This window comes from Toxotes jaculatrix, chromosome 14 (assembly GCF_017976425.1).
Source record: "Toxotes jaculatrix isolate fToxJac2 chromosome 14, fToxJac2.pri, whole genome shotgun sequence".
Classification (NCBI taxonomy): Eukaryota; Metazoa; Chordata; class Actinopteri; family Toxotidae; genus Toxotes; species Toxotes jaculatrix.
In genome coordinates, this window is record NC_054407.1 from 5,140,789 (window position 1) to 5,166,636 (window position 25,848).

Consider the following 25,848-nt stretch of genomic DNA (forward strand, 5'->3'; position numbering starts at 1 on the left):
GCACTGAGCAAAGAGTTGGGATTACAGAGAGCAGACAGTGTAGCAGAGTTGTAGTTCAGACAGTGATCAGAGCATCAGACCGAGTAGGTTGTTGTTGTTGTTCTGTGCGTGCTGACCCAGCTAACCGCTCTGCGGGATAAACAGGAAGCCATTTATCCTGGGCCAAGTTTCCCAACAGCTTCTTACTGCAGCTCCAAAATTGTCTTTGTTCTTTTGTGAGCCAAGAGACAATGATGATTTTAGGATTAAATTGAGTTTTGGAAACTGAGCCTGGGCCAGTTATGTAAGAGGTGACAACAATCCAGCTCGGCTTTCATCTGGGTCAGACAGGAACAGATTCCATTTGACAATATATATCCTTCTGGACATATATTACAATAGAAAATCTATTTTTAATGAGAGATACGGTTATGTAAAAAATAAACAAACTTTAAACAGCAGTAACAGTTAGAAGACTGATTTCTTAATCCTGGATAAGTTTATCTTGATTAATAATACACTCCTATTTTGAAATAAAAGCAAAGCAGGTATTGATTTCTGATTGTGATTGCAGATACATGAGGTAGGTGTGTTGGGAGCTCTCCCAGCTGTCATGGGGGAAATAAATTAATGCAAAAGGTCTCATATTATGCATGTTCCTACATTTTTATTGGCATTACTTTGTTCTACAATGTGCTCCACAGTTTTTCCACTGCTTACAGACTTTGATCACTGTAACACAATTAAATTTTACCAGTCAAGAGAGAGAAATCAAGAGATTTTTCAGATAAGCCTGCTATGAAAATGAAACCTTACTAAAATCTCTCAAAAAACAGTTTTAATTATATAAAACATTTTTTTAACCTAAGCACTCTGCAGTTAATCATTTCATTCTGTTGTAATGTTAACATGGCAAATTCCTGACTTAAATTAACATATGCTGTGGCTCCAGTGGTCAGAATCTTTTTGTTGAGTTTACGTCTTTTTGTTTGGTTTGGTTCTTTTTTTTAGTGTAGAAACCTCTTGTATACAGCATAGGTAACTCTTTATCATGAGAATTAAATTGAGATAATTAAACCAGCAGATCATAATTATTTCTCAATAAGCTGCATACTCACATCTAAAAATAATTATTAGACCAATTTTCTTTAGTTATAAATCTTAAACAAAAAAAAAAAAAAAAAAAAAAAAAGTGAGCCATCTGTGACCTCTGTATTTCTAACTTTTGCAGGTTTGGGCTCAGGGACTTATACTTTACTTAATACTCCAACAACAGTTCCAAATGACTTTTAGGCAGCTTTTAAGAATAAAAAAAAAAAAATCAGGACTTGTGTAAAATCATCAGCAATCTAATGTGGCTACGTCAGTCATCCATGAAGAACAGGGACCTGGTCTCAGCTGGCTCTTCTTAACTCAGATCAGCAGCGAAAAGTAAAACGTCTGTAAGTTAAAAGTCCACCAAAATGTGAATAGCAGCAACAGGAACAGATGAAAATAAGAGTCGAGAAATACTATAAGTAGTATATTTAAAATATTTTAGAGGCTTTAAGAGAGCATGCATATAGGTAAAACTGGAAAGCTGCTGACCTGAAATTGTGATTTTTATTCAAGCACTGCCTGTCACTGAGGGAGTGTACTAATTATTTGTATGTCATATGACTGAGTCTATAAAAAAACATTTTCCATTCACAAATTCATAATTGTATATTCAGTTAAATACTGACACCACTTCAGACTACCTGCTGTTGAGTTCATGTTTTATAACTGCAGTAAGATACTGGTTGGACTGTGAAGAATATCCCAGAATCACTAATTGTGCTGTGTGAGATAGGCTGGGCTCTCATTATGAAGTGGGTCAAAAGAACAGGAAGGAAAATTAGATAAGATGAGAAGAAGGCAATCAGAGAATTTACAGTGTTCTTCATCTGCGTAACCAGCCTCTCATTCGGCTTCGCTTCCTTTGTGTACTGACTTCCTGCTCAGACCTTTCCTGCCTACCTTTTCCTGCCTGTATGTGTATAGATGTGTGTTTTGTGACATGTTATGGGTGGTTCTTTGAACAGTTTGAATCAACACCTCTCGCTCTGGGTGAGTCTGTTATCTAGGTCATAATTTATACAGACAGAATGTCCCCAAATCTCTGCTACAGATGGACACAGTGTATAATCCTCTTGAATTCTGACCTCAGTTTTTAAAACTAAAATTAGCAGAAACTCTCAATTTAAAACAATATTTTTTACACAATGAGTTTCTTGACTGTGAAATCAGAACCTTATTTTCAAAGATTTGGGAAAATCTGTCTATGCATGAGACGCTTTTATCTGTCTTAAAGGTAAAAAAAAAAAAAAAAGAGAACTTAGAACTTCTGATGTTACAGGGGGGAATAACTGAACTGAACTGAACTGATGATTAATTTCCATAATGGATTTCACCAGACCTAATTTCCTTACTTGTACATTATTAAACACTAGTCTCTAATGTAAAAATCTATATTATTATTATTATTATTATTATTATTATTATTATTATTATTATTATTATTATCATTATCATCATTAGGACAGGCCCATCCAGGCGTTCAGTGAAAGCAGGACTCCAGAGCATAGCATCTGTGTTTAAAAAACCCAGCAGGTTGTTTAACAAAACTGACTGCTGGTCTGAAAGCATTACCAGAATCTTCAAAGACTTTCTAAAACATCTGGAAGAAACAGTTTTCTGTCCACTGCACTGTAAAGAGATTTTGAACCCATGTCCTCAGGGCAACTCTGTGTCCTTGTCCAAACAGAGATGGTATGATATTTGTCTTTGCTCAACATGTAGAACATAAACCGCAATTTTAATTATTTTTGTTTAAATTGACATTACTTTCCTTTTTTCTAATTTCAGGCTACCGTCATGAGGAAAACAGTCCAAAGTTGATAAACAGGTTAAAAATCCTTTTTTGGCGTGTAGCATGAATATTTTTTCATTCAAAGAGTCAGCAGAGTCTTTGAGGATTCTGGGAATGCCTTCAAAACCTGCTGTTAAATAATCTGCATTTTTCCAACATCGAAGCGTATTTATTTTTCAGGAAATCGGATGCTTAGCTGCGTGATTCCAGTGTAATGGTAACACATCACAAGCACAAACTGAGGGCACATGAGAATGTGGTCCCTGGAAAATAACACAGTGTTGTTATGTTCAAATGGCTCTCATGTAAAACAACCAATGGTATGTCTACCTTTCTATCACAGGCAGACTGTTTGTAGAACTGTAGAAGACTGGAATTTATGTTTCGCACAGAAGTTAAATGATAATTCTGATTTATTACAATCTGGCTCTTATTTCTGTACTTTTGGTCGTCATATGAGGACACTCTACTACACTCTACTAACCAAAGTAATGGAATTATCCTTTAATGCTGCTTTCTTTTCATTACAAAGACAGTCTTTCTCTCATGTTCAACATGCCCGTGACCTTTCCCTAACCTCCAGCAACAGTTTTACTACACTGTACAAAAATACGCTTGAGCTAGTGTGTTTTCACACTTCTTTGATTAGCTAAAACACTACATTTTAATCTGTATGAAAGGCTCTGGTAAAAGGTCCTATTTATTTAAATACACAGAATTGTTGTTTGGGTTGGGCTGCCCTGTCTTGGCCTCCGATTCCTTCACATTATACCTCGATGATTAATCGTCCATTTACAGGGACACAAAAATGTATGAAGCAACACAACACATACTGTTTTGATCGTACATGGCACATTAATGTTATCTCTGACATGAAAACAGGTGAGCAGTGTTCAACTCAGCCTTAGCTGCTGATTCATATCAATACTTATAGTAACCAGTGAAACTTTTGTTCTGACTTCCTGTGCAGTGATATGAGGAAAACGTGATATTTTTTAGAAAGATGTTTAACTCATTCCAACTGTGTCTCAGTGAAAAGTTTCCTGAGTGGCACTTAAAGACACTGTCAACCATGTCAGCATTCCTCAATGAATCCAATGGTAGCTACGAAAAGCTATGAAATGCAATAATTAGTGTTCATCCTCCCAAAAAGGTGTCTGGTGAGGAAATAAATTCAAATAACTTCTCTTTTAGAAAAAAGTGTTTATCTGAGGAAAGAACGTCTCCACAGGGCAGCCTCATCATCTCACAGTGTGGAGATGATGTTAAGGAGTCCTAGGAGGACAGGCTGTGTAGATCCCTCTGTGCCCTCAGATGATGCACTGAGCCCAGGCTGTGTAGCAGGAAGACTCCCCCTGTCCTTCACAGCAGCCACAGTTCTCCAAAATGTTAAGCGACACTCTTGCTTCTTTTCTCCTGACAGTGTGAGGGGGTTTGTGATGTACTTTGTCCGTCAGACATCTTTGTCCATGTCCCACCTTGAAGCCATGTCCTCCTTTGTCAACCTCCCTCACCCCACCCGCTGGGTTTCCACTGTCCAACCACATTTTCTTACAGCGTCCTTTTGAACAAACTGGTGCTAAGAGTAGATGGTAATGACCTCCCGACCTCCTCCACGAACCAACAGGACCCGATCTAAGCCTTCCATCAGAACCTCCAAAAACTCCATATCTGAGAGACGCATTCTGGTTAAGGACGTACTGTACACAAGAGTAAGACATGCAGCCATTTTCAGACTAACCCACTCTGAGAGACTGGATAAGTGTCAGACGAAAACCTTCATTTCTCGGGGTGAAAAATTCTTCTGTCAGTGGTGAAATGTAACTAAGTAATTGTACTTTTTAATTCTTTTGACTCCACTACCTTTATTGACAGCTACCACTTATTTAATGTATCTTTTACATACAGAGGTGTGGACAAAAGGCCACAACAAAAAGAAAAAGATGCATTTTCAGATTTAGCCTAAGTGTGCTCAAAATGTTTGCAGTGTAAAGTTGAACTAATTTATTTATTTCTTGATTTACAGGTACCCTGTTGTTCAGTGTTTTGCTTATTTGAGTTACTGCCAAGAGTTTCATGAAAATAAAACTGTAATGCCTGTATGGAAAATATCAAGCTACAGCCAGTCAGCAGTATTAAAACCGGAAACCAGGAAAAACAGCTAACATTTTGCAGTCCAAATGTAAAAACTAATCTGCCAGCCACAACTAATCAGAAGTTTGTATCTTTATTTAACAAGTGTGTTAGTGTAAAAATGATAAGTTGTGGTTTCTGATGATTTAACATGGAGAGTGAGCTAAGTCAACTGTTTGTTTCCAGTCCTTAAGATAAGCTGAGCTAAGCACATATTGGCTCTAGCTTCATATTGTAGTACAGACATGAGTGTCTCAATATTATATATATATATATATAATATGATAGTATCAATATATTCTTTTCATATGCCAACATTTTAAATAAGCAGCTGTTTAGCTGAAGGAGGATACAGTTCTCATCCCCTTTCTTGTTCTTCGGCGGGCCTGGCATGTTGAGCAAGACCAGCTCTGAATTGCAGGATTTCTTGACGACCACCTCGTTGAGCTTCACGGCCGTGTGCATCCTCCGCACATTGGACTGGTTGCTATATTAAAGTTGAGACATTAATAGCAACACTGACTGAGGGGAAAAATATCATGCAAAGTCAGAGATCAGTGTCAGTACATTGCTCTAAATCAAACAGGAAGCGCAGTGTGAGTGATTAGGAATCTGATGATCTCGTGGGAAAATACAGGAGACACATGTAGGTTTTACATGATCGCAGTTCTGACACTCATGCAAACTAAAGCGGCGAGCGGCTTTCACACATGCAGACCAGCAGAGATGATTCTTACACACATGCGCATGCACTCATTTTCATTCATTCACATTCAAACAAATAGTAAAACATTAAGTAACTTACAGATTCTCCCATTCACTGGAGGATGAGAGCAAAAAACAACAAAACAGAAATTAGTGAAAAAATAAAGGCTGTTCCTCTCTCAGACTGTCAGCTACTTTGATAAGATCCTCACTGAATTTGGTAAAAGTGAAAGTAAAAGCAACTATTAACAATATCCACCTCAACAAGTTTTATCATCATGTTAGACGTGTCAGGTCAGGGAGTATTTTACAGGTGAGCTGGGTCTACTCACGGTTTCATGTTAAACATGTCCTTAACTGGCATGCCTTCTCTGTGTCTGTTCCTCTCGTTGACCAGTTTGTCTTTGGTCCAGGTCATGTGGACGCGATCTGGTGTGGAGCCTGCAGCTTTGTCATTCATTGTGGAATGAGAGGCCGTGTTGCGGTCATGGATCAACTGGGCCTAACAAAACACAGGTCAGACGTTTAATAGACAGAGTTTTTCATGCTGAAACTTGGGTTTTTACAATGTTTTGCATGTTAACGTGTCATTAAGGCAGCAAATATTATGTATCAGTGCTTTACAGTTGTGAGGGACATAAAAATACGAAGACAAAACAGAAATTGTGGATGTTATTAGAGCAGTCAGGTGAGAATCAGTTTAATGATGATGGAAGTGAATGCGGTGTGAAACAAATACAGACACTTTGATTTTTGTTAGGATGTTGAGATTTCAGCTTCCTCTTTCTCATGCGCACGTTGTATTTATGAAAAAAATATTAAAAGGTCATCGTCGTTGTCATTCAGATTTTTAGCAAGAATGTGATGTTTAGATATTGAAACTTAGTGTGTTGTTTACTTTCACCCATGTGTCTGCAGTTGCCTATTATGTAACCTCTGCTACATTTTGATACCAAATTTTAAATGGACTTTTAGTTTGAGTTTAACCTGAGCAAGACACATGACCAAAGACAGTAAAAGCAAATGAGCATCATCCAGGCAGCTGCATATTTTGGTGACCCAGTTGTCTGGTGCAAAAAATACAAGCAATACTGAAGTCAAAGATTTCCTCATTAAGGGACAGGAGGGATAGAAATGCAAATGAGCAGACCGTACTTAAGTATTTCAGACACTACTGGTTAGTAACAACAGGTTGGTGGCCCTGCAGGTCCTAAAACAGACTTTACTCTCCACTTTGTTTAGACCAATCCCGCAATGCGTGTCCGTGCAGAACGAGACAGACAGATTTTTAATTTAAAACACTGCTGTGTACAGGAGTGATTAGAAGGCAGTATGTCCTCCACCTCTGAGGTGGAGGACATAGTGGTTTGTAGTCCTGCAGCACTGAGTGGAAATAACTGGACTGAGTCCCACGTAGACCTCTTTGACTGGGATTCTGGTGCACATTTAAAAGGCGCTCAGTGAAGAATCTGTCTTCCTCTAGTGGCAGCGCTGTGTCTCTGTGTCTCTGCACAGTGCAGTGAATGGAGTGACGACAGCAAACTCATGAGCTAGTGCTAAATTAAAATGAAGACGGTGCCATCCTCGAACATATGAGGCTGAACATTATCTCCCTGAGTTCAGCCTCTGTTGACAGCACTGTGTAAAGCATGGCAGCGATTGTGAATGGATGATGATGACGATGGCGAGGAAGGATGGCATGATAAATGGATGGAGCGATGGCACCATGGTTGGCTACTACAAGCTGTTTGGTTGCCGTGGCTACCTCATCCTCTGGTATGGACTGGGTGTTGAGGGGTGGGGCACCAACACCTGACGGCTTCTTCCTCCTTATGGAGCGACGCGATACATCTGTGATGCTCTGAATCTGAGCCCCGTCGTCCAATCACAACACAAGGTTGGGGGAAGAGTTCAAAGGTCAACAAAAGCAGAAAACGGCCACGAGGACTTGAGCTACAACTTGTAACTGTAATTAAATTTTAACGTGCTGTATACATTTTGTTATACATCATGTTGTTAATTTTACAGTGGGCTGCATCTGTTCTAATGTGTCACAGCTTTGAACATTTTACAGTGTGCTGACGTATTTTTATGCTTTAGTTTGAGATAAAAATGTATTGAGTATTTTATGGTGAAATCGGTGAATCACTGCACCTCTCTCTCCCTCTCAGTGCGAGACAGCTGCATCTGTTTGAGCATCTGAGATCTCTGTTCCATCATCAGCGTCCTCTCATACGTGAAGGCTGAGATGTCACTGTCATGCTACAGGGACACAGAAGAACATTCGGAACTTCAGTATCAAGATGAATAAGAAGACGGCATGACTGAGCGACTGAATGAATAACTGCAAACAGACTGACCATTTCCACCACCTCCACCACCGCATCCAATCTCAACTGGTAGACAAACATCTGGAGATCTTTCTTCATCTGGATGGAGTTGTCATCCATCTGGGCCACCGTGAAGATTCGCATTTTGCATTTCCTCCATACCTACAGATAAGTATTGATACTGAATCTATACAGAGTCCAAATTAGTTTTCCTTTGTTACTACTTGTAATTCCATTCACAAAAAAAAAAAAACTATAAACAGTTTAAAATTAAAAAGGAAAAGACAGTTCAGACGACAAACACACACGTACCTTGTGTTGAATAAGTAAAAATGGCAGCAGCATGAGCAGTCCACCATCATGTACAATCCACCAAACATCAATGGTTCCCTGCTTCAGACGCTCCTGGTTACTAGGGAAGTGGTCAATGTTCTTAGCAACCAGCAGGGCCTGATGTGCCGCCGTTGTCTCCCTCACTGTTTCTGAGGGGAAAGAGACGTATTCAGGAATTCATTAAACAGAACAAAGTTAGGTCCCATTGGAAATGGGGGACATCTTGTCCAGAATTAGCTCAGTAATCATGCATGTGCCAACGTATTTAGATGGCTTTGTATTAGCACTAGAAACGTAGATGATTTATTTTTGTTGTTTGCAGAAAATGTCCCCACACAAGTGAAACTACATTGAAATTCACAGAATTCAAGAGACGAGAAATAAGAAATGAACGAACTAAAAGTGAAGTGATTTCATTTAGTCACACGCTTCCTGTATAGATACTCATGTGTAGCTTACCTATGAAATTCCTCCTCGCAGAGGAGTCCCGGGCTTGTTTCCAACCTACTGGCCAGGCCATCAGGACAGCATTGTGCTTCATCCCTCCCAGTCCTGCTGACTGGATGAGCAGGGAGAAACCATCTCGCAGGTTAGATGAAACCACCACATGGGAAAAACCCTTGGTTCGCTCTGCAGCCATGGCAGCTTTCAAATTCTGCAGGAAGGAAGAGGTTTAGTTGTTGATGAATATTCAATTATATTATATTTAGCTCAGCAAACACACAACACATTATTGTTGTCATCATGGTGACCAGTCTTGTCCTTGCTAACCTACTCATCTTGTCCAGTGCAGTGATTTTGATTTCTAAATTGTCTCTAATATTATCTTATGTGCATCAGTTTCCACATTACAACCTTTACTACAATAGACTTTATTCATGTATGTATTTTTGTTAAAAAGTGCTGTTCTCTACTTTCTTCTTAAAGAATGCTGGGACTTAACTGGCAGCGCAGATGACTGAACAAATGAACAAACCTGCTCTCCAGTCTTGGCGTCATTGCCCCGGGCCATGTAGGTTCCTTCCAGGACTGAGGAGACGATGGTCAGTCCCTTCCCTGCTTTGAGCTGCGTGGTGAATGACAGGAGACGAGGGTGTTTCACTGCCAGGTCTGAGTCCAGCTTACACAGCACCAACAGCTGAGGCCTGAAGAGGGAGAAAACTTGTAAGTAACAGAATTCAAGAAAAACAATGAATGTAAAATAAGCATTAATAATTGAATTATTAACTCATTATATAAATCCATATGCATGTGAAGTAGACTGTAAAGGTGAAAATAATGAGGGAGAGGTAATATGGATTTCTTCTTTAAAAAATAATTAGGTTTTGAACGAATAACCTTTTTTTGTAAACAATTTAAGTTATTGATCAAACAAGGAAATATTGAACAGGTTAACTGATAAGGATAATGAGGCTGCAACTATTTGTTTATATAATGTCAGAAATAGTGAAAAATAAGTGCATCACACATTTCCAAAACCCAAGGTGATTTCCTAATTTATTTATTTATTGATTTATTTTTAAAGGGAACGCAGAAAATGCCAAAATTATAGAAAGTGGAGCATCAAATGTTTACCCTTTCTGCTTGATGAACTGCTTCACAAATTAAGAAAATCCCAGCACACATTCTCACCTCCAGTTTTTGGTGTGTAGTGGTGCTTCCTCCAGTCGGATGAGAGCGTAGCGTGCTGCATTTAAGGACAGACCTCGGATACCGTCTCCCCACTCCTTCACTGCCCTGAAACCAAAAGGTATGGAGGTTCCAAATGCTTAAGAACAGAACAGATATTAATATGTACAAAGTCTCCTACTGTCTTGACCAAGATGTTTGACATTGAATCGATTTGCCTCAGTGGTCATAGCATTCCACATGGATTTTAAGAAAAGATATTTTCAGAAACATAGGCTATCAGTTATTTGGCAGGGTGGTGAGTGGTTAACCAGATGCTGTGAGACTGAACTGTCCTTTGGCAAAATGAGATCCCTATCGAATCTCATCTCCTGGGTATTTAGGAATGGCAAACAAAGTCTCCTGCAATCGACATTGTAACCATGACGGAAAAGACCAACCTGCTGCTGTCACATTATGAGCTAACTTGATAACTGCTAAATCTGCTTTAAGTAATAATGTAAGACAACAAGGGTAAAGCCTGTATATATCTTTAAATAAAGACTGTGGTTATTTTTGCTCACATACAACCAGTAATGGAGAGTTTGGGGTAGTTTTGAATTGATTTCTTGATCTGAAACCCTCAGACTCACCCTCTGTACTCAATGTACTTGTAGATACATCCGGCTATCACCATGGCAACCAGGGCGTAGTACCAGGAGGAGATAAACATAAGGGAGAGACAGAGGCTCATCCCTAAGAAGGACAGGGTCCTACAGGATGTACACACACACACACACACACACACACACATATAGACTTAAACTGTTGCTATTTTAATGAGCAAAATATGTGAGTACAGAGTTTAGTAGGAAGCTGTTCTTACCAGTGATAGAACTTGAAGCGAGGCCTCCAGTTGGGGGTACGGAGCAAAGTCTGTACAGCGCAGGCCAGGTTGACAAACAGGTAGCACATGAGGAAGAACCTGAGCAGACACACCAATTACATACACATGATTTTAAAGGTGGCAAACCGGCTAGAAAAAGAACAGGCAATAAACGTGGTATAGAAAGTGTAGCAGGGTTTTGAATTTTCTACAGTGTTCAGTAACATACATGGAAAGGATGGGGGCCACGTCATCCAGAGAAGCGATGAGGATTCCTATCTCACAGATCCCAACTGTCAGCAACAGAGCCCACGTAGGCTCGCCGTTAGCCTTCCCATGACCAAAGACCTGAGGAAGACAGACATGCGCAGGAGGAAGGTCCCTTATTAAATTACATGACAGAAACATAAAAACACAAATACAAAGATATCTTACCATCAATGTCAAACCATACTGTGGCTGCCAGATACAGTTCCATATTTTATTTACAATGCACAAAGCATTATAGAAAATGTGCCATTACTTTAGCACAGACTGTTTGGCGGCTTTTTGGATTAATCTTACTGTATTCAGAATAAATGTGACAATGTTTTTAACATTTCAGTACAAGTTTAATCAACACCCCTGAGATTGCCTTATGGTGATGTGTGTTCTGGTTCATTTGTAGGAAACTTTCATTCACAAAAATGTTATCAAAAAGTAAAAAGAGGATTTTAGCATCAGGGAGCTTGAAGTCCTGTTGTTGCAAATCAGCAATTAAATTTTCAGAGTAAGTTGTGTTTGACAAAAAAAACAAAAAAAAAAACAAAGCCAGTGACAGTAACAGATATGTTTGATGAAAGAATACTATAGCCTGCAGGAGGTGATATTGCACTGTTGGTTGAACAGAAGATGATCCTGGTTAGCAGCCTGCATAAAGACCTCGAAATTCATAATATTTAAACTCTGTCAGACGACAGGTCTGAACCACTCCTGCATTTCATTTACAGAGAAAAATTGTACGAGCAAATTGAATGCCATAAATCACGCATGTTGCTCTTAACATATCTTTATATACCTCATGTTCTTGCACAAGGTTCACTGTGAAACACTGAATGTAAATTGTAACATGGCACTTTCCAGTAAAGAGAACTGATGATGCCTTTCACTGTGAAGCAGCTTCAAACTGTCTTAAGATGAAATCTATGTCCTGAGTTATTATCGACTGGCTAAATTCTTTACTCCGGCCCTGCAGCACACATAATAAATCTGTTGAATCAAAGTGGCCAGAACATTCAAACATGTTATTGCTGTTTCTGTCTCAGCATTATGTTGATAAATTTGTGCTAATTCAATCCTACGATACGCAATAACAGGGCAAGAGGCACTTGAATATATGCAAGGACTATAACTTTATATATAGGCTTTGGCAAAGACCTAGTCCTAACTGTAATAAAGCTGTAAGACAGTCAGGAGTCAGGACACTGACCTGTAAGAATGGGATGATGCCATCTCGAGCGATAGCCTGCAACAGCCGGGGGGCACCGGTGAGGCTCTGAAGCCCCGCCCCACAGCAGGAGAAAAAGGAGCCAATCACAATCACCCAGGGTGAAGGCCAGGCCAGAATACCAATCACTGGGTTCTTCTTTACGGAGAAACCAAACCTGAAACACCCACAAACGTGCACACAGTTCTGTTAGGTATTATAATAACCAAACAGCCCTTGTTCTGGAAGAGTGTCAATGAATGACTTGAACTGAACAATAATAATAATCCATCACTTAATCAGACAGTGACAAACATTCATATTTCTATGGCTTTCACTGCCGTTGCAATCCAGGCAAAAATACCCTTACTTGTCTCTCAGCACCACTCCTTCAATACAGGCTCCAAATAAGACCACACAGGAGATGTCTGACCAAGAAGTTAAGATGGAAATACTTGGAGTTGTGTATTTGCTTTCTGGTAACAGTCTAATCTGTCACATAAAAATACAAAAACTAACCAGCGGAATCGGTCTTGTTATCTCAATCACAAACTTACATAGAAACACAAACATGAATATGCTTTTGTGTGAGCACACAGAAACTAGTACAGACTGTATATAAGCAGGATACAGATGAAAGAGGTGGTGAGAATAGCCATTATGGTTCCTATTGGGATCGACCTCTGGGCATCTCTGAGATCACCAGACCTATTAGAACCAGCCATGATACCTGAAATAACACACACACACACACACACACACACACACACACACACACACACACACACACACACACACACACACACACACACACAGGTACTCAAATAATGTCAGTGTATTTATTCAGTGTGATTTAGACTCCCAATGCATTAGCATCTTTTTTGCTCTTTGACAGTGGTACTCTATTGTATCATCTACCTGTGACGGAGGGGAAGTATATTCCAACCAGCAAGGTGAAGTAGGTGGTGATGTCATTGAAGACATATTGCTTATAGGTGTCTTTGGGCGTCTCCTGGGCTGGTACTGAAGGCTGGTTTGCCTTCTCTATCAACATCCCAGCTGGACCATAGTTGCCCCATAGGTTGTCTAACAGAAAGACGCACAGAGAAAAGCATCATCAGCTGGAGGAAGATTTAGGATCCTTTGCAAGTTCTCATCACATTTCATGGAACTGTCCATTAGCTTTCAGTTTCTTGTGTCCAGAGTTGATCGTTTAGTCTGAAGTTGGCTCAAGAGAAAATGCCTCTGAACTTTGGCACAGAATCCTTCCTGGCGTCCTTCTCACCTTTGATTACTCCGCTCAGAAGCCCAGGTATAGCCTGTATTTCTGTCAGGTTGTTTAACTGGAAGTATTCATCACAGGTGGCGTTGTTACAGAAGATGGGCGAAATATCGGCAGGTGAACATGTTTCAAAATGTTCGTTCCTGAGTGAGCGGTTCCCCAACAAACACACACTGTAGAGAGAGAGAGAGAGAGGGAGAGAGGGAGAGAGGTAGAGAGGGGTGTGGTCTGGTTAGATGGGAGCTACTGTATCTGCTGTGGTAGATGGAACTCAGGTTGCCTCTGGGAAGCATATGATTCAGCCATTTTCCACTCTAAGCATATTTACAGGGACAGGGTTTTAGGAAAGGAAACAGGAAATTATCTGTAAAGTTAGAGACAAAGTTTTTTATTAATGTATATTTTTGGAACAGTGGCAGTTACAGCGGCTTGTAGAACATGGCTATACACTATGTACAGCCTGTGCTTCCAGTTTCCCTTTATTTTTTAAACATTTGCCTCTCTATTATAGGCACTGGATGATGCCTAATATTGATGACTTGATTTTTCATTTTGTTGATAAGAATACTTTCTTTTAAAGAAGTCAGTGCTTCATAAAAAAAATAGTCATTTTGCTGTTAGTAACTCACTTAAAATCCGGTGGTTCGATGAGCGTCTTGATGACTCCGGCATAAGTTGCCATGATTGAGAGAACCACACAGGCCAAAAACACCAGAGCCAGTTTGTTCACATACCTGCAGAGAGGAGAGGAACACATGTGAGTTTGTGTGCTGGTCTGTTGGCATGCGTGTGTGTGTTTATGTGTGTGTGGACACTTACTTCACCCCTACGAACACCACCAGCGCCATTAGGACCAAGCAGCATGTGCCATAGACACGCATATTGAGCATTGCTGCATCTTCGCTTTCTTTAAATACGGTTGCTGTTGGAACAATGTAGGTCTGTGCACAGTGGGGAGACAGCAAAAAGACAGTGAATGTGTCATTGATGTGCAGGGGAAAGTAACTACCCATGTCCCCTAGTCTGTCAGAGTGGTAACATACCAGCAGAATCTCTATGGTGCCCAGTATGTACATGGATCCAGCGAAAGTGGTCCCCAGGTAGAAACAGAGTCCCACTGCTCCTCCAAACTCAGGACCCAGAGATCTGGAGATCATGTAGTATGAGCCACCAGCTTTTAGAGAAAGTGAATCCCAATTAGTCTGCTACCAATTTAATTCCTTGATTTTTAAACTTTGTTTTGTAAAAGTTTGGTAACACTTCATTTTACACTCTTCCTAGTTTTCTAAGATGTGGCGTTTCAAATTAAGTGGTGAGCATCTGTCAAAACTGCAGCTGCAGTTGTAAGCCAGTGCATTTACATATTGCAAATGGAAAACGCAATATTTTATAACGTACCTGGGACAACTCCATTGGTTGCTATGGCACTCATTGATATGGCTGTGAGCAGGGTCTGCAAGGAGAGAGAGAGGACAGGTGTTATGTTCGGGATGGATAAAGATGAAAAGTGTGCCGGCTGTGTTGTATTACCTGTGCAAGAAGAAAATCGTTTCAGTAAACCATGTTTCAGGTGAGACACTGTATCATCTGAAACACAGTTTGCTATTGTTGTAGTCAAGCTTTCTCAGAAAGTCACATATTGCTTTCGCCCATTTTAAAGTGCAATATTATCAGTGGTTACAGTTCAGGGCTGGGTATCATTTGGAGTTGTGGTACTGACAACAGTTCCTTGGAGCTATAGGAGTCCTCTCTCAGAGACTCTGATAGCGTCTTTGTACAATCTTGTTCTTAGTCTTGAAGACTTTTGTTTGTTGTTTTATATATTTTTTTTCTCCAAGGGGGAATTAAATACACCTTTAGGGTTAGATGAGATGAAGCTTTGTAACTGGGGATTTCCAAAAACATTGGGAGCCAGACAGATAATCTTATCTTTAGGAATATTAAACATCAGCAGAGTGATTTTCTTTATGAGAACCTCAGTTAGATTAATCACTATGTATTATCTGCCTACAGGGAAAAGGATTTGGGTTCAAGGCCTTGTGGGAAATCAGGTTTTGGGAACAGAAGTGTGAGAAGACACATCTAACTGCAGTAGTCCTCAAACCTGTTAGTCTCCACGCTATTAAGAGTGACTTTAAGAGATGACCAAGGGATAGAGGAGAGTTAGCTGATTTTTTTTTTTATGTTAAATGTTGCTGTACAAGAACTTGGATGGGGACTTTTTGATCGAAGTACATGTATATTGTAAAGGGGTGTTGTGTGCAGATTGTTCACATCACATGAGCACTGAGCATTTAAGTTCAAACTTTTCAAACAGTCAACTCTCTGTTTGGCCATCTGGAGCTACTGACGTATGAATCGTAGCTGTAAATAAGACACTAATTTTCTGCTTGCTTTGAGGACTCTCTTCTGAACTCAGGAACAGAGATTAATGTTGTCGTTAATCAACGCGCCATAACTTCAGTGGAGGGTGTATCGATAGGCCTCCAGTTTTTTTGCAACGCCGTAAATCTCCGACTTGACCTCAGACATGTCATTGTTCCGTTCAGGCATTTATAGAATGATACAGAATAACCAAGAGAGACTGTGTTTGTTTGTCTTTCAACAAACATTAATCATTCACAGTATCATTAATGCAAAAAGCTATTTTTGTTTTCAAAACTCTGCTTTTAGCTGTTTGATTTCTAAGTTACTCACACAGATGCAGCACATGGAGACAATGGCGAAGGATCCCAGGATTCCTGCTGTACCAACGATCCAAGTGAGACGCAGGAAGAGAATCACACCCAGGATGTTCTGCATGCAGGGCAGGTAAACTCCGATGAAGGTTCCCATCTGGGAGACCTGGGGATGGATAGACACACGAGAATCAAGAGGGGAGGAAGATGAAAGGGGAGGAAGAGAGGTTTCCAATGATGTCCCAAAGTGTCATCAGTTAAACTAACCTGTGTGTTTCCTTTAACATCCCATCAAGACCCATCATCAGGGTTTTGATACATATCAAACCTCCACCACATATTTTTGTTGAGTAATCTTTCTTTACTGGATAGGTGAGAGTGACGAGTGATATGAAGAATGGGCAGAGGAAAGATGGCATGCAACAAATGTCCCTGTTTAGATTCAAAGGCAAGGCAACTGTATTTGTATAGCACATTTCATACACCAGGGCAATTCAGTGTGCTTTACAGGGTAACCCAAAATACAGCAGGGGTAAGTTTTTTAGCTGTTACTGGACACAATGGGCAGTGTAAGAGCTTTGACTTTAAAGACATCAGAGTCTGGGCTTATTTAATATCAGCTGGGAGGTGACTCCAGGTCTGTGCTGCATGATAACAAAATGCTGCTTCACCGTGTTTTATTCTAACTCTACGAACCACTAGGCCAGTCCCTGATGTCCCAAGGGTTCTAGGAGTTTCATATGGCCCATGTATATATTAGAGATGTACGTGGGCCCAAAGCTACAGAGAGATCGGTAGACAAGCGGAAAGATTTTGAAGTCTGTTCTCTGAGTGAATGATAGTCAGTGTTTTAGTGGGTTTTAGAAGTGGTGTGATGTGGTAATATTTCCTAGACAACAGCAGGGCCCTGGCTGTTGTTGTAGAGTGCTTTTTGAAATCCCTGTGAACGGACCATTGCAGTAATCCAGTCTAATAAGTAAATAAGACATGGGTGCTCTTTTCTAGGTCTTTCTTGCACATTACTCCTTTGATTCTTGTAATATCACTTCCTAATGCTATTCTGATGTAAAGGATGGAGGACGGAATCCAGAATCCTGGTTCTGTACAAGAGTGCATCTTTTGACCGAGGTTAATATGAGGCTTCAGCAGTTAATCTAAATATCAAAAAAGTTTTTAGTGCAAAATACCCTCCTTTCTGTTACTGTGGCTCCTGTGAAGTTCAGCATGTAAACACTGGTGAAATAAAAAGAGGGGGGTTTTGCAAAAAAATGAACAGAACCTCACCAAGACCTTACAATGGATTTATTTTTTACATAGAACCAGGCTCTGTGGATTTTGTCACCCTGTCACTTAAATAGAAATTTCTGGGAGGGAGTCACTTCACTGCCAGTATGGACAGAAGGAACAATTACAGTGACCAGTAATGATTTGAATGTACATATGGGCAGGTGAGTATTGTGTTAAGATAAATTTATAGGAACTCATCTTTTAATGTAGAATAATTTACAGTGTTTCTACCATGTTATGAGTAATAATAATCATTTTTTTTATAATCATATATTCATATTACTATTTGAAAACATGGTGACTGACACTGTGGAGAGATGCAGCAGTTTAAATGTGTTATAATAACACTACAAAAAAAGCTTTATTTTTCATTTCATTTTACAAGCTATGCACTTTTCTAGTGTTTAAAATGTCACTTTTATAACCCTCTCTGTCAGACTCTCCTTCAACTTGTGAGTTGTTTTACACACTGTAATTGTGGGCTTGACCGAGATAGGGGTCTTCAGAGTTGCTTCCTCTGCTGTTTGAATTAGATAGGAATGCACTGGGATAAAATGGGTATTTACTGGAACTGGTAAAAAATTATGTACATTTTTTGTTCGTTTTCTTTTAGTGGATGCAACCAAAAACTGTCCAAATTTAATGAAATCAAAAATGACAAGAAAAAAAGAGCAAAAAGCTCAAATGACACTGAAATTGTACTTTACAGGCACACAGTAGATCAGGAGTGTCACTGCTGTACTGACTGCAAAATTTAATTGCACTCTTCGTGTCATTAAAACATAAAGAATTGATTTGATCAAATGACAACACAGCAGAAATACTGCTGGTTTCACCCTAACGTAGCTCAGGCAAAGTATTGTCTATTACCCACACAACAGCTTTAGGTGCAGCTCAACATTTACAGTATGCATCACACTGCATAAACACACACATATGTACTTCTTATCACTTCCTTCCCCCCAAAAAAACCATAGTGTACGTACCATTTTCCTAGTTACAAACACTTGGTCCTGGGCTGTCTCCACTGCACTCAGCTGTCTGCCTAGAGGCTGCGAAGTGCCTGATGTGGATTTCCAAATCTCCCACATCTTCTCCCTTTCACTTCTCTGTCTTTCTCTTCTTGTCTGGGTTTTACTCCCTCTCACTCTTGCTGCATTGTCTGTCTTGCTCTTTTGAGTCTCAAGCCTCAGATATCCCTCTGTGTGCTCTTGAAGAAATAACACGGCTATCAATCGGGGGGCGGGTGTTAGTAAGACATCATCAATGCTTCTACACAGAGCAACAGTCCAAGGTCCCACTGTCTTTCAACCAAAGATTGGGAGTTCACTGCCAGTAAAACTACGGAGAAGGATAATGCTGTTGTAGCTGCAGCATATTCTCAATGATTTCTGGCCCATTTAAATCCCTACTCTCTGTTGGATGAGCAGTTATTGCCACCGGGGCTGTAGCTAACATTGATAACATGATCATAGCTCACAGCACTTGTCCTTTTTTCTGTGAATGTGGGGGCATGTTGTATTTACTGTAACTATACCTAAAACATAACTACCTTTGGGCAAACTAACAGGAAATAAAGGATTCACAGTAGTCTTTCCCAAACCTAATTATATTCCTTGGGCTGTGTAGAGGACTTTGAAACTGCATTTACTCTTCAATATAATAATAAAATTTCACATACAGTAGGACTGTGCACTTTTACACTTCAGCTGTCTGATCATGGGCGTGGTGGGTGGGATAGGGTTGGGTCGGTGAGGTGTGAAATGATGGGTGGGGGATGTGGGTAAAAGTTTCATTGTCAGCTAGACTGAGAGGAGTGAAAGAGAGAAGTGAAAAACAAATACAAGTAATTCAGATTCCTTGCTCACCACCATGTAGACTATAAATGCTAAAGGGTTTGCAAATGATCAGCATCATGTGAAATGTTTATGAAGGAAGCAACAAACAGCTGAGCACTGATATTGTTGTAAGCTGCTGTATTTTACCAGGCTACTGTCCTTTACTGTCCAGGTAGCTCAGTGCTTATTGGTGCTACAGTGCACAGGGGTCAGTGCTTTTTCTTTCAGAGGAGAGAGTCTTTAAAGCATGTCTGTATCTGTTAAATATGAAGCTGCAACCAGCCGCAGGTTAGCGTAGCTTAGCATAAAGACTGGGGACAGGGGGAAACGGACACTGATGATACATGGAGATAGTCCAGTTATTCCCACACACAAAAGATTTTACAGACGAGATGATATTTGGATCACACACAGCTCACTAAGAGTCTCGAACAGTATAAACTCTGCATATGACTCCAGGCTGTTACAAAGAAACTGAGTCAAGAGCGGTCTTGTGGGCATATTAACACACAGTCTTTCTCTTTGTGTTTCAGTTTCCCACTATCTGACCTTGTTAACCTGACTGAGAGTAGGTGCGCCAGGAACCACCTCCACTCCCCGCCTCCAGCTGGCGCTCAAAGACAGCCTCCCGCATCATGGACACAGTTCTAGGCGCCTGGATCTCTGCGGCTGACAGGAGGTTTTTACCGGCCAAGCTGAATCCTTGTTTTTCAATCTAGCCACACAGCATATGAAGGTACACACACCCTTTGAGTTCACAGCTGGGTTTTGTATTTGAGAAAAAGAATTACGACTCTAACATGAATATTACTCATCAAGTATCTGAGATTTCAGGTCTTTTTTCCCACGCCAGGCAGGCTATTTACACCACTTTACACCACTCACACGATAGAGCACAAAGGAGATTTTAATTGCTCTTGTGACTTTGTTCAAAAGTTGATAAGAACTACAGTTATCAAGGTACTGCCAAAGAAACAATATTTGAAAAGCTGCACTACTGTTACATGGGCCCTCAGAGGACATTATATCATTTATTAGATCACATATGTTTGGTTTAGCTGCTAATGTACTCTGCATTTGCTGGGTGTTTTTTTTTTTTTTTTTTTTTTAATGGGCTGCCCACACTGCTTTCTGAAAGATCCTCAGCTGTGTCACATGAACCTCAAGTGATTCAATATGGACAGATTTTTAAAGGTCATAATGTCTTGCCTCTCACTTTCTGCCTCAAACTACCTCTGTCCTCTCTCTGTCTTGTATCCTATGATCCATTTCCTCTTCAAGTTTCAAGTTTAGAGCTATGCAGCACCACAAAAATTACCAAGAGTGTAAAATATTCTGAGGGAATGACATATCAGGGATGTCCCAGGGGACCAGGTCCTCTGAGGGACATAAAGGTGTGTTCTTAGGCTAGGCTGACCCTGCACTCCCTCTCTAAATGAGACACAGGCTGTGATGTGGAACATATCGAACAACTGGTAGTGTAATAGTGTAATGTGTAAATAAATTAACTCAATCAATTAAACCTCCTCTTCTTTTTCACTCATGATAATTTTGCATCTGAACATAATCCAGACAGCAAATATAAATTTTTCACCACAGTGTAACTGTGAAAATAGGTTAGTACTACAAAACATACTTTCTAGGAGACAGGGTCAAAAGCAGACTGTTTCTCTCACATGGAAGGACTAATAGCAAGCAGACTGTTTGATCACTAATTTTACTTTTCACAAGTCACTGTTCTTCACTAACTTTTGGCATTTTATAGTCACAACAATTAATCGGTTGATTGAGAAATAATCTGCAAACAAATTGATGAAGATTGTTTGTGGCATCTCTATTTCTGTCCTTCACAGGACAAGAACCAGAGTTCAAATCCTGCACTGTGCAAATTGCAAGTTCTGAAAATTGTAGTGAAATAAGTTAATATGTACCTTTCTGCAAATGATGTTTTAAAAACAATTTAGTGAAGATTTGATTAAATATTCATTGTTGTTTGTTTTAAACGTATAGCGCCATCAAAAGTTATTTGTACGGTTACATTGTATGGTTTTTAATTGCTCTGTGCTTCAGTACATTAGATTTGATGAAACAAGTCAAAGTATTAACTTTTAGCTCTGGGCTGATTGGGTGTCTGTATTTTCTACACTGTTAATCTGATGCTGATATAAACACTTTCAAATGAATGGTAAAAGTAATCAATTTATACACATAGTCATTGTTTAATTTAAGCGTAATGTGTCATTGTTATACTTTCTGTATCTGAAAATAATCACAGAAGAACAAATCTGCAAAGAGAAAGATCAGACTGAATCCATAGGGCCCTCGGACACTGCATATGAATCACAAAGAACTTCCTCATGTTTTCCATTAGTTTTCAGATTTTTTTTTAGTTAGTAGCTAAAATTTGTGTCATCACATACAATACGTTATGTATTTTCCATACAGCAATGACCCAGGACCAAAAGTTCAAGATTTTCTCGAGTCCCTTGTCGTAGCGATCAGTTTACTGTATGTCTTTTGTTCTACAGGCAATAAAACTCCAAATCTCCAAATTGGCTCGTAATACATCTCCTAAAATGAAAGACTTTTACAAAGTGTCACATCTCTTTCTCACAATACTGTCCATTCTTTAGATATGTTTATCCCCTCGTGATATCCTCCCAAAGATCAAAGTCTGTACTGTAAACTGTAATTTAACAGTGTCAACTGTAATTTAAAACATTTGATAGTTTGCAAGACTGAAAAGCAAAGATTCCTTTTGCTACAACACACACTAGATCAAACATTGCCATTTATTATCAAGGCATTTTTAATTTCTGAAAGTATCTAAGTAATAATCTTTTCCCAAGCAGTTTAGCTTTAAATTTCAGAGAATTGATTAATTGATTTTATAGAGAGAAGTGTCAATATTTAAACAAAGAACAAAGGGAAGTAGAGTTTAGAGTGTGTGAAACTGGTGTGCACATTTAAACAAAGGCAATAAAACAGAAGTGGAAAAGAGACACACTTGAAATCTTTAAATTAGCTTTGGGAGAGTGTGGGAGGTCCAAATATAGTCAACCTAGCAGAACTGTGCACTCTGAGGATTTAAATGACAGTGCAGGACTAAATTTTCTGGGCTTAAGAGTCCTTCAAACACTATAAAACCTGCAGGAATTGGCTTCCAAAGCAAAAAAGAAGTCCGTACCATGACAGTGACCCTTCTGACCCCATCTGCGTTCTCGGCCTCCTCATGCTCACGAACACCCTGGGTCAGGTTGGTGTAATTGGCCAGTTTGTTAAGAAGAGACGATACCATAGGGGTGCTGTCCATTTCCTCCTGCAGAGAAGAACAGATGTGCATTAAAAGAAACACATAAAAACATCCATAAACATTGTGCATCTGGTGAAACATTATTTTTCTCTTACCTCAAAGAGGGCCATGTTCTTGCCGTCATAACAGTGCCCTCCTTCAGTGTCTGAGCTGATGAATGGACTGGTCTCTCTCTGACTGTCATCTCCTGGTGAGATACACAAGAAAAAATACCCATACTGTAATAAACATGCTACTGATAGAGCAGCATGAACAGAGGCAGCAGGAAACACCAGGTACTGTTCTTGCACAGCATCTGTAACAGCTGTAGCAGCGGTGTGCTAGTGAGTAGCCCTAGAAGTGTCCATCAGTAAATACAATTATACTTTTGAGCTTGATGATTGACTAAAAATGTTTTAATGAATATATTACAATAATGAAAATATAAGATATAATATAATATAATATAATATAATATAGATGTATTTTTAGTTGACAACTTTATCTGTTTTAAGGAAAGTTAGAACAAACTGGTTGTTATCTGGTTAAGTGTCCTAGCTGATCATTAGCCGTATTTTCAATTCAATTCAATTCAAAGGGTTTATTGTCATTTGCACAGTAAGGAAACAGGTTTCCCTGTACAATGAAATTCTTACTTTGCTCTTCACCCAGAATGCCATACAAAACGTTGTAAGTAAAATAAAATAGATAATAGTATTTACTATTTATAATAGTATTTTTGATGTGCCGCTGTGTGGATGTACACATATGAAGACCTGTCCACTGAATGAATTAAAAAATAAACAGTATTTGATAATGGTAAAGAAAAAAAAGGAATAACATTATATTTTTAATTTCATTTAATCTAACAGAATATTGAATTTAGGAACCAGATAATGTTAGCAACATTATGAGAACCAATGTTCTCATAGGAGTTACTTTGCAAAAGGTGTTGTTAAACACTGGACACTTTAACATCCTGTTAACTTTGAGGTCCTTGTGACTAAAGCAGGCTGCTAATTTGAAAATTCATTTAATTACTGTCAAAAGATACCATGTAACTTGCATGTGCTAATCATTTATCTGATTTAGGATGTCTTGTCTTTGCCTATGTTAAAGCAGCATGAGGTTTGGGACCAGTGAACCATCCAATACCTGGATACACCTGTATCAGACTGACTGACAGAACAGAGTCAGAGTGCTCCGTAATCCAAGCCGCATTTTATACGGCTTGGATAATATGCTTCTTCTAAAACTTTAGGAGAATCCAGCAACTGTTTCTTGAGAATCAAGGGACAGAGGTTTCAGTTTTTGGAAGACAAATTAACGTTCAGCCCAGAGTTTAGCCTTTTGCTAAAATCAGCTCTTGTACACTCTCAAAAAGACAGAGCTGCACAGAGTAACATTAAGACGTGCCTTTCAAACCGCTTCTCAGTTTGGTTTGTCTTGCCCCTGGTTGTCTTGCAGTCGTCTCAGCCTATTAGATATGGTATATTATCACACTAGATCACACTGTTGTTGGCTCCTCTTTATTGCCTTGAAGAGCGCAAGGCCTAACTGTGGTTCAGAGATCACTGAGGAGCTGTTAATAAGAAAAACAGTGTACTGTGGACGCACATGACATAGTGAAGATAGTAACAAAATGCAGCATGCAATGATGAGCAGGGCAGATTATTTGAGTATGACGGCTGGGGTTTCTTACATTCGTGCCCACAGCAGATAAACCTCTGTCAAAGCTCCTTTAAACAAACTGAAAGAACCTTTTAGGAAAATCTAACACCCAGTGTGACGAGGTTAAGGTCAGCATTAGATCAGTAATCAGTGTTTGCTTGACGACATTCTGTAGTCGCTTTGTATCCATTCCTAAACTGCTGATACAGTTGTTCAGGGAATATGAATGATGTAAGAGACTGAACGCTGGAAATAGGGAAGCAGGACAACGTGTCTCCCCTTCTTTCCATTGGGAATGGACAACTATTTACTCATGTTGTCTCAACACATTGTCTCACAGACAGCTTGTGACGTAGTATGATGTAAGTACATTTAGTCTGAAAGAACAGGGTAGTCTAACTTGTGATTCCTGATCTGCACATTCACACCTGTCACCTGGCAGGTCATCAGAATGCCTTGTTTTTCTCTGACAGGGGGAGGTGGACATTTTCAAATGACAAAAACAGCTGGAGTCACTAATTTTCTAGTCAGGTACTGTTAAAGCATTGCAGAAGAGAAGAAATATAAAACAATGTAGAAACAATGATGGAAATATGGACGTTTCTGTTTATTTCTTGTATTAATTTGAGGGATGTTACAGTCTCCTTATCGTCTCCACAAACTTTGTCTCATTTCCTGTAAAGCATAAAAACTTTTTTTTTTTTTCATTTCTGCTCTGGCTTTTTCATGTGCAAATGGAAAATGCATGCAAAAACAGCTGTTTGCAAACCTCATATTTAGTCATAATTTCTCACAACTCATGTGGTAGGTGATAGATTTACCTTTGAATGTTCACCTTAGTGATGTAAAACCACCAGGAGGCAGGATGTGGTGCGAAAACAACAGTAACATAGTAATTATACACAAGCTAACTTGCTATTAATAGCTGTTTTAGCCCTGTGGTGAATTGTAGGCTGACTGCTGGCATAAAGATTTGCCTCCGTACCTCATATCTTCAGCAAAGCAAACAATAAATGTGAAAACATTGTTTTAGAGAAATACACGGCAACTGGCAACTGCTCCTGCAGTTATCTTATCAAGTTTTCTTCACTAGAGGAAAAGACATGGAAAATCGCACAGAGAATTATGAAGTGTGCAATCTGGAAAAAAACATTTTAAGACACACACAAGACCACACACAGCTTAGAGGTGATACAGAAAGCCTCCTGGGAATGACGTTAACCTTTTTCCATAGTCACACACACAGTGTTTGCATTGACATGAAACTGCAACTCCATGCAGTAATCATGTCAACCAGCAGATGTCCATATTTATTCATGTACAACAGCACAGGGTTTTGAAAGCTCAGTTCAACAAGTACATCACAGTAAGATATGCGAGCTGTGTGTAGACATCTAATCTAATTGCACTGTCCTAGTTCTCTGCTAAACAGCACGACCATCGGCAGGAGGGTCCCCCATCTGAGCCAGGT

General features: G+C 39.5%; 1 protein-coding gene across 4 annotated transcripts in view; it reads right to left on the reverse strand.

Annotated features, from left to right (window-relative positions):
* Window positions 1–566: 566 nt before the first annotated feature.
* LOC121193009 (solute carrier family 12 member 7-like) overlaps window positions 567–25,848 on the reverse strand; it is a 28,792-nt gene continuing 3,510 nt past the window's right edge. Inside the window, exons 2-27 of one of the 4 annotated variants that reach the window (XM_041055101.1) lie at window positions 22,823–22,911; window positions 22,602–22,733; window positions 16,309–16,455; window positions 15,010–15,064; window positions 14,655–14,785; window positions 14,431–14,552; window positions 14,241–14,345; window positions 13,615–13,784; window positions 13,248–13,415; window positions 12,961–13,059; window positions 12,700–12,757; window positions 12,333–12,507; window positions 11,094–11,212; window positions 10,865–10,963; window positions 10,632–10,751; window positions 10,003–10,107; window positions 9,347–9,515; window positions 8,830–9,025; window positions 8,350–8,519; window positions 8,068–8,199; window positions 7,862–7,969; window positions 7,473–7,574; window positions 6,040–6,209; window positions 5,808–5,822; window positions 5,356–5,489; window positions 567–4,540 (exon numbers count right to left, since the gene is read on the reverse strand). In XM_041055101.1, the coding sequence (XP_040911035.1) occupies window positions 4,449–4,540; window positions 5,356–5,489; window positions 5,808–5,822; window positions 6,040–6,209; window positions 7,473–7,574; window positions 7,862–7,969; window positions 8,068–8,199; window positions 8,350–8,519; window positions 8,830–9,025; window positions 9,347–9,515; window positions 10,003–10,107; window positions 10,632–10,751; window positions 10,865–10,963; window positions 11,094–11,212; window positions 12,333–12,507; window positions 12,700–12,757; window positions 12,961–13,059; window positions 13,248–13,415; window positions 13,615–13,784; window positions 14,241–14,345; window positions 14,431–14,552; window positions 14,655–14,785; window positions 15,010–15,064; window positions 16,309–16,455; window positions 22,602–22,733; window positions 22,823–22,911 (3,182 nt within the window). In that variant the 3' untranslated portion in view covers window positions 567–4,448. Of the gene's footprint in view, window positions 4,541–5,355; window positions 5,490–5,807; window positions 5,823–6,039; window positions 6,210–7,472; window positions 7,575–7,861; window positions 7,970–8,067; window positions 8,200–8,349; window positions 8,520–8,829; window positions 9,026–9,346; window positions 9,516–10,002; window positions 10,108–10,631; window positions 10,752–10,864; window positions 10,964–11,093; window positions 11,213–12,332; window positions 12,508–12,699; window positions 12,758–12,960; window positions 13,060–13,247; window positions 13,416–13,614; window positions 13,785–14,240; window positions 14,346–14,430; window positions 14,553–14,654; window positions 14,786–15,009; window positions 15,065–16,308; window positions 16,456–22,601; window positions 22,734–22,822; window positions 22,915–25,848 lie in introns of all 4 variants that reach the window. The other 3 variants (XM_041055100.1, XM_041055103.1, XM_041055102.1) reach the window with 3 other exon arrangements.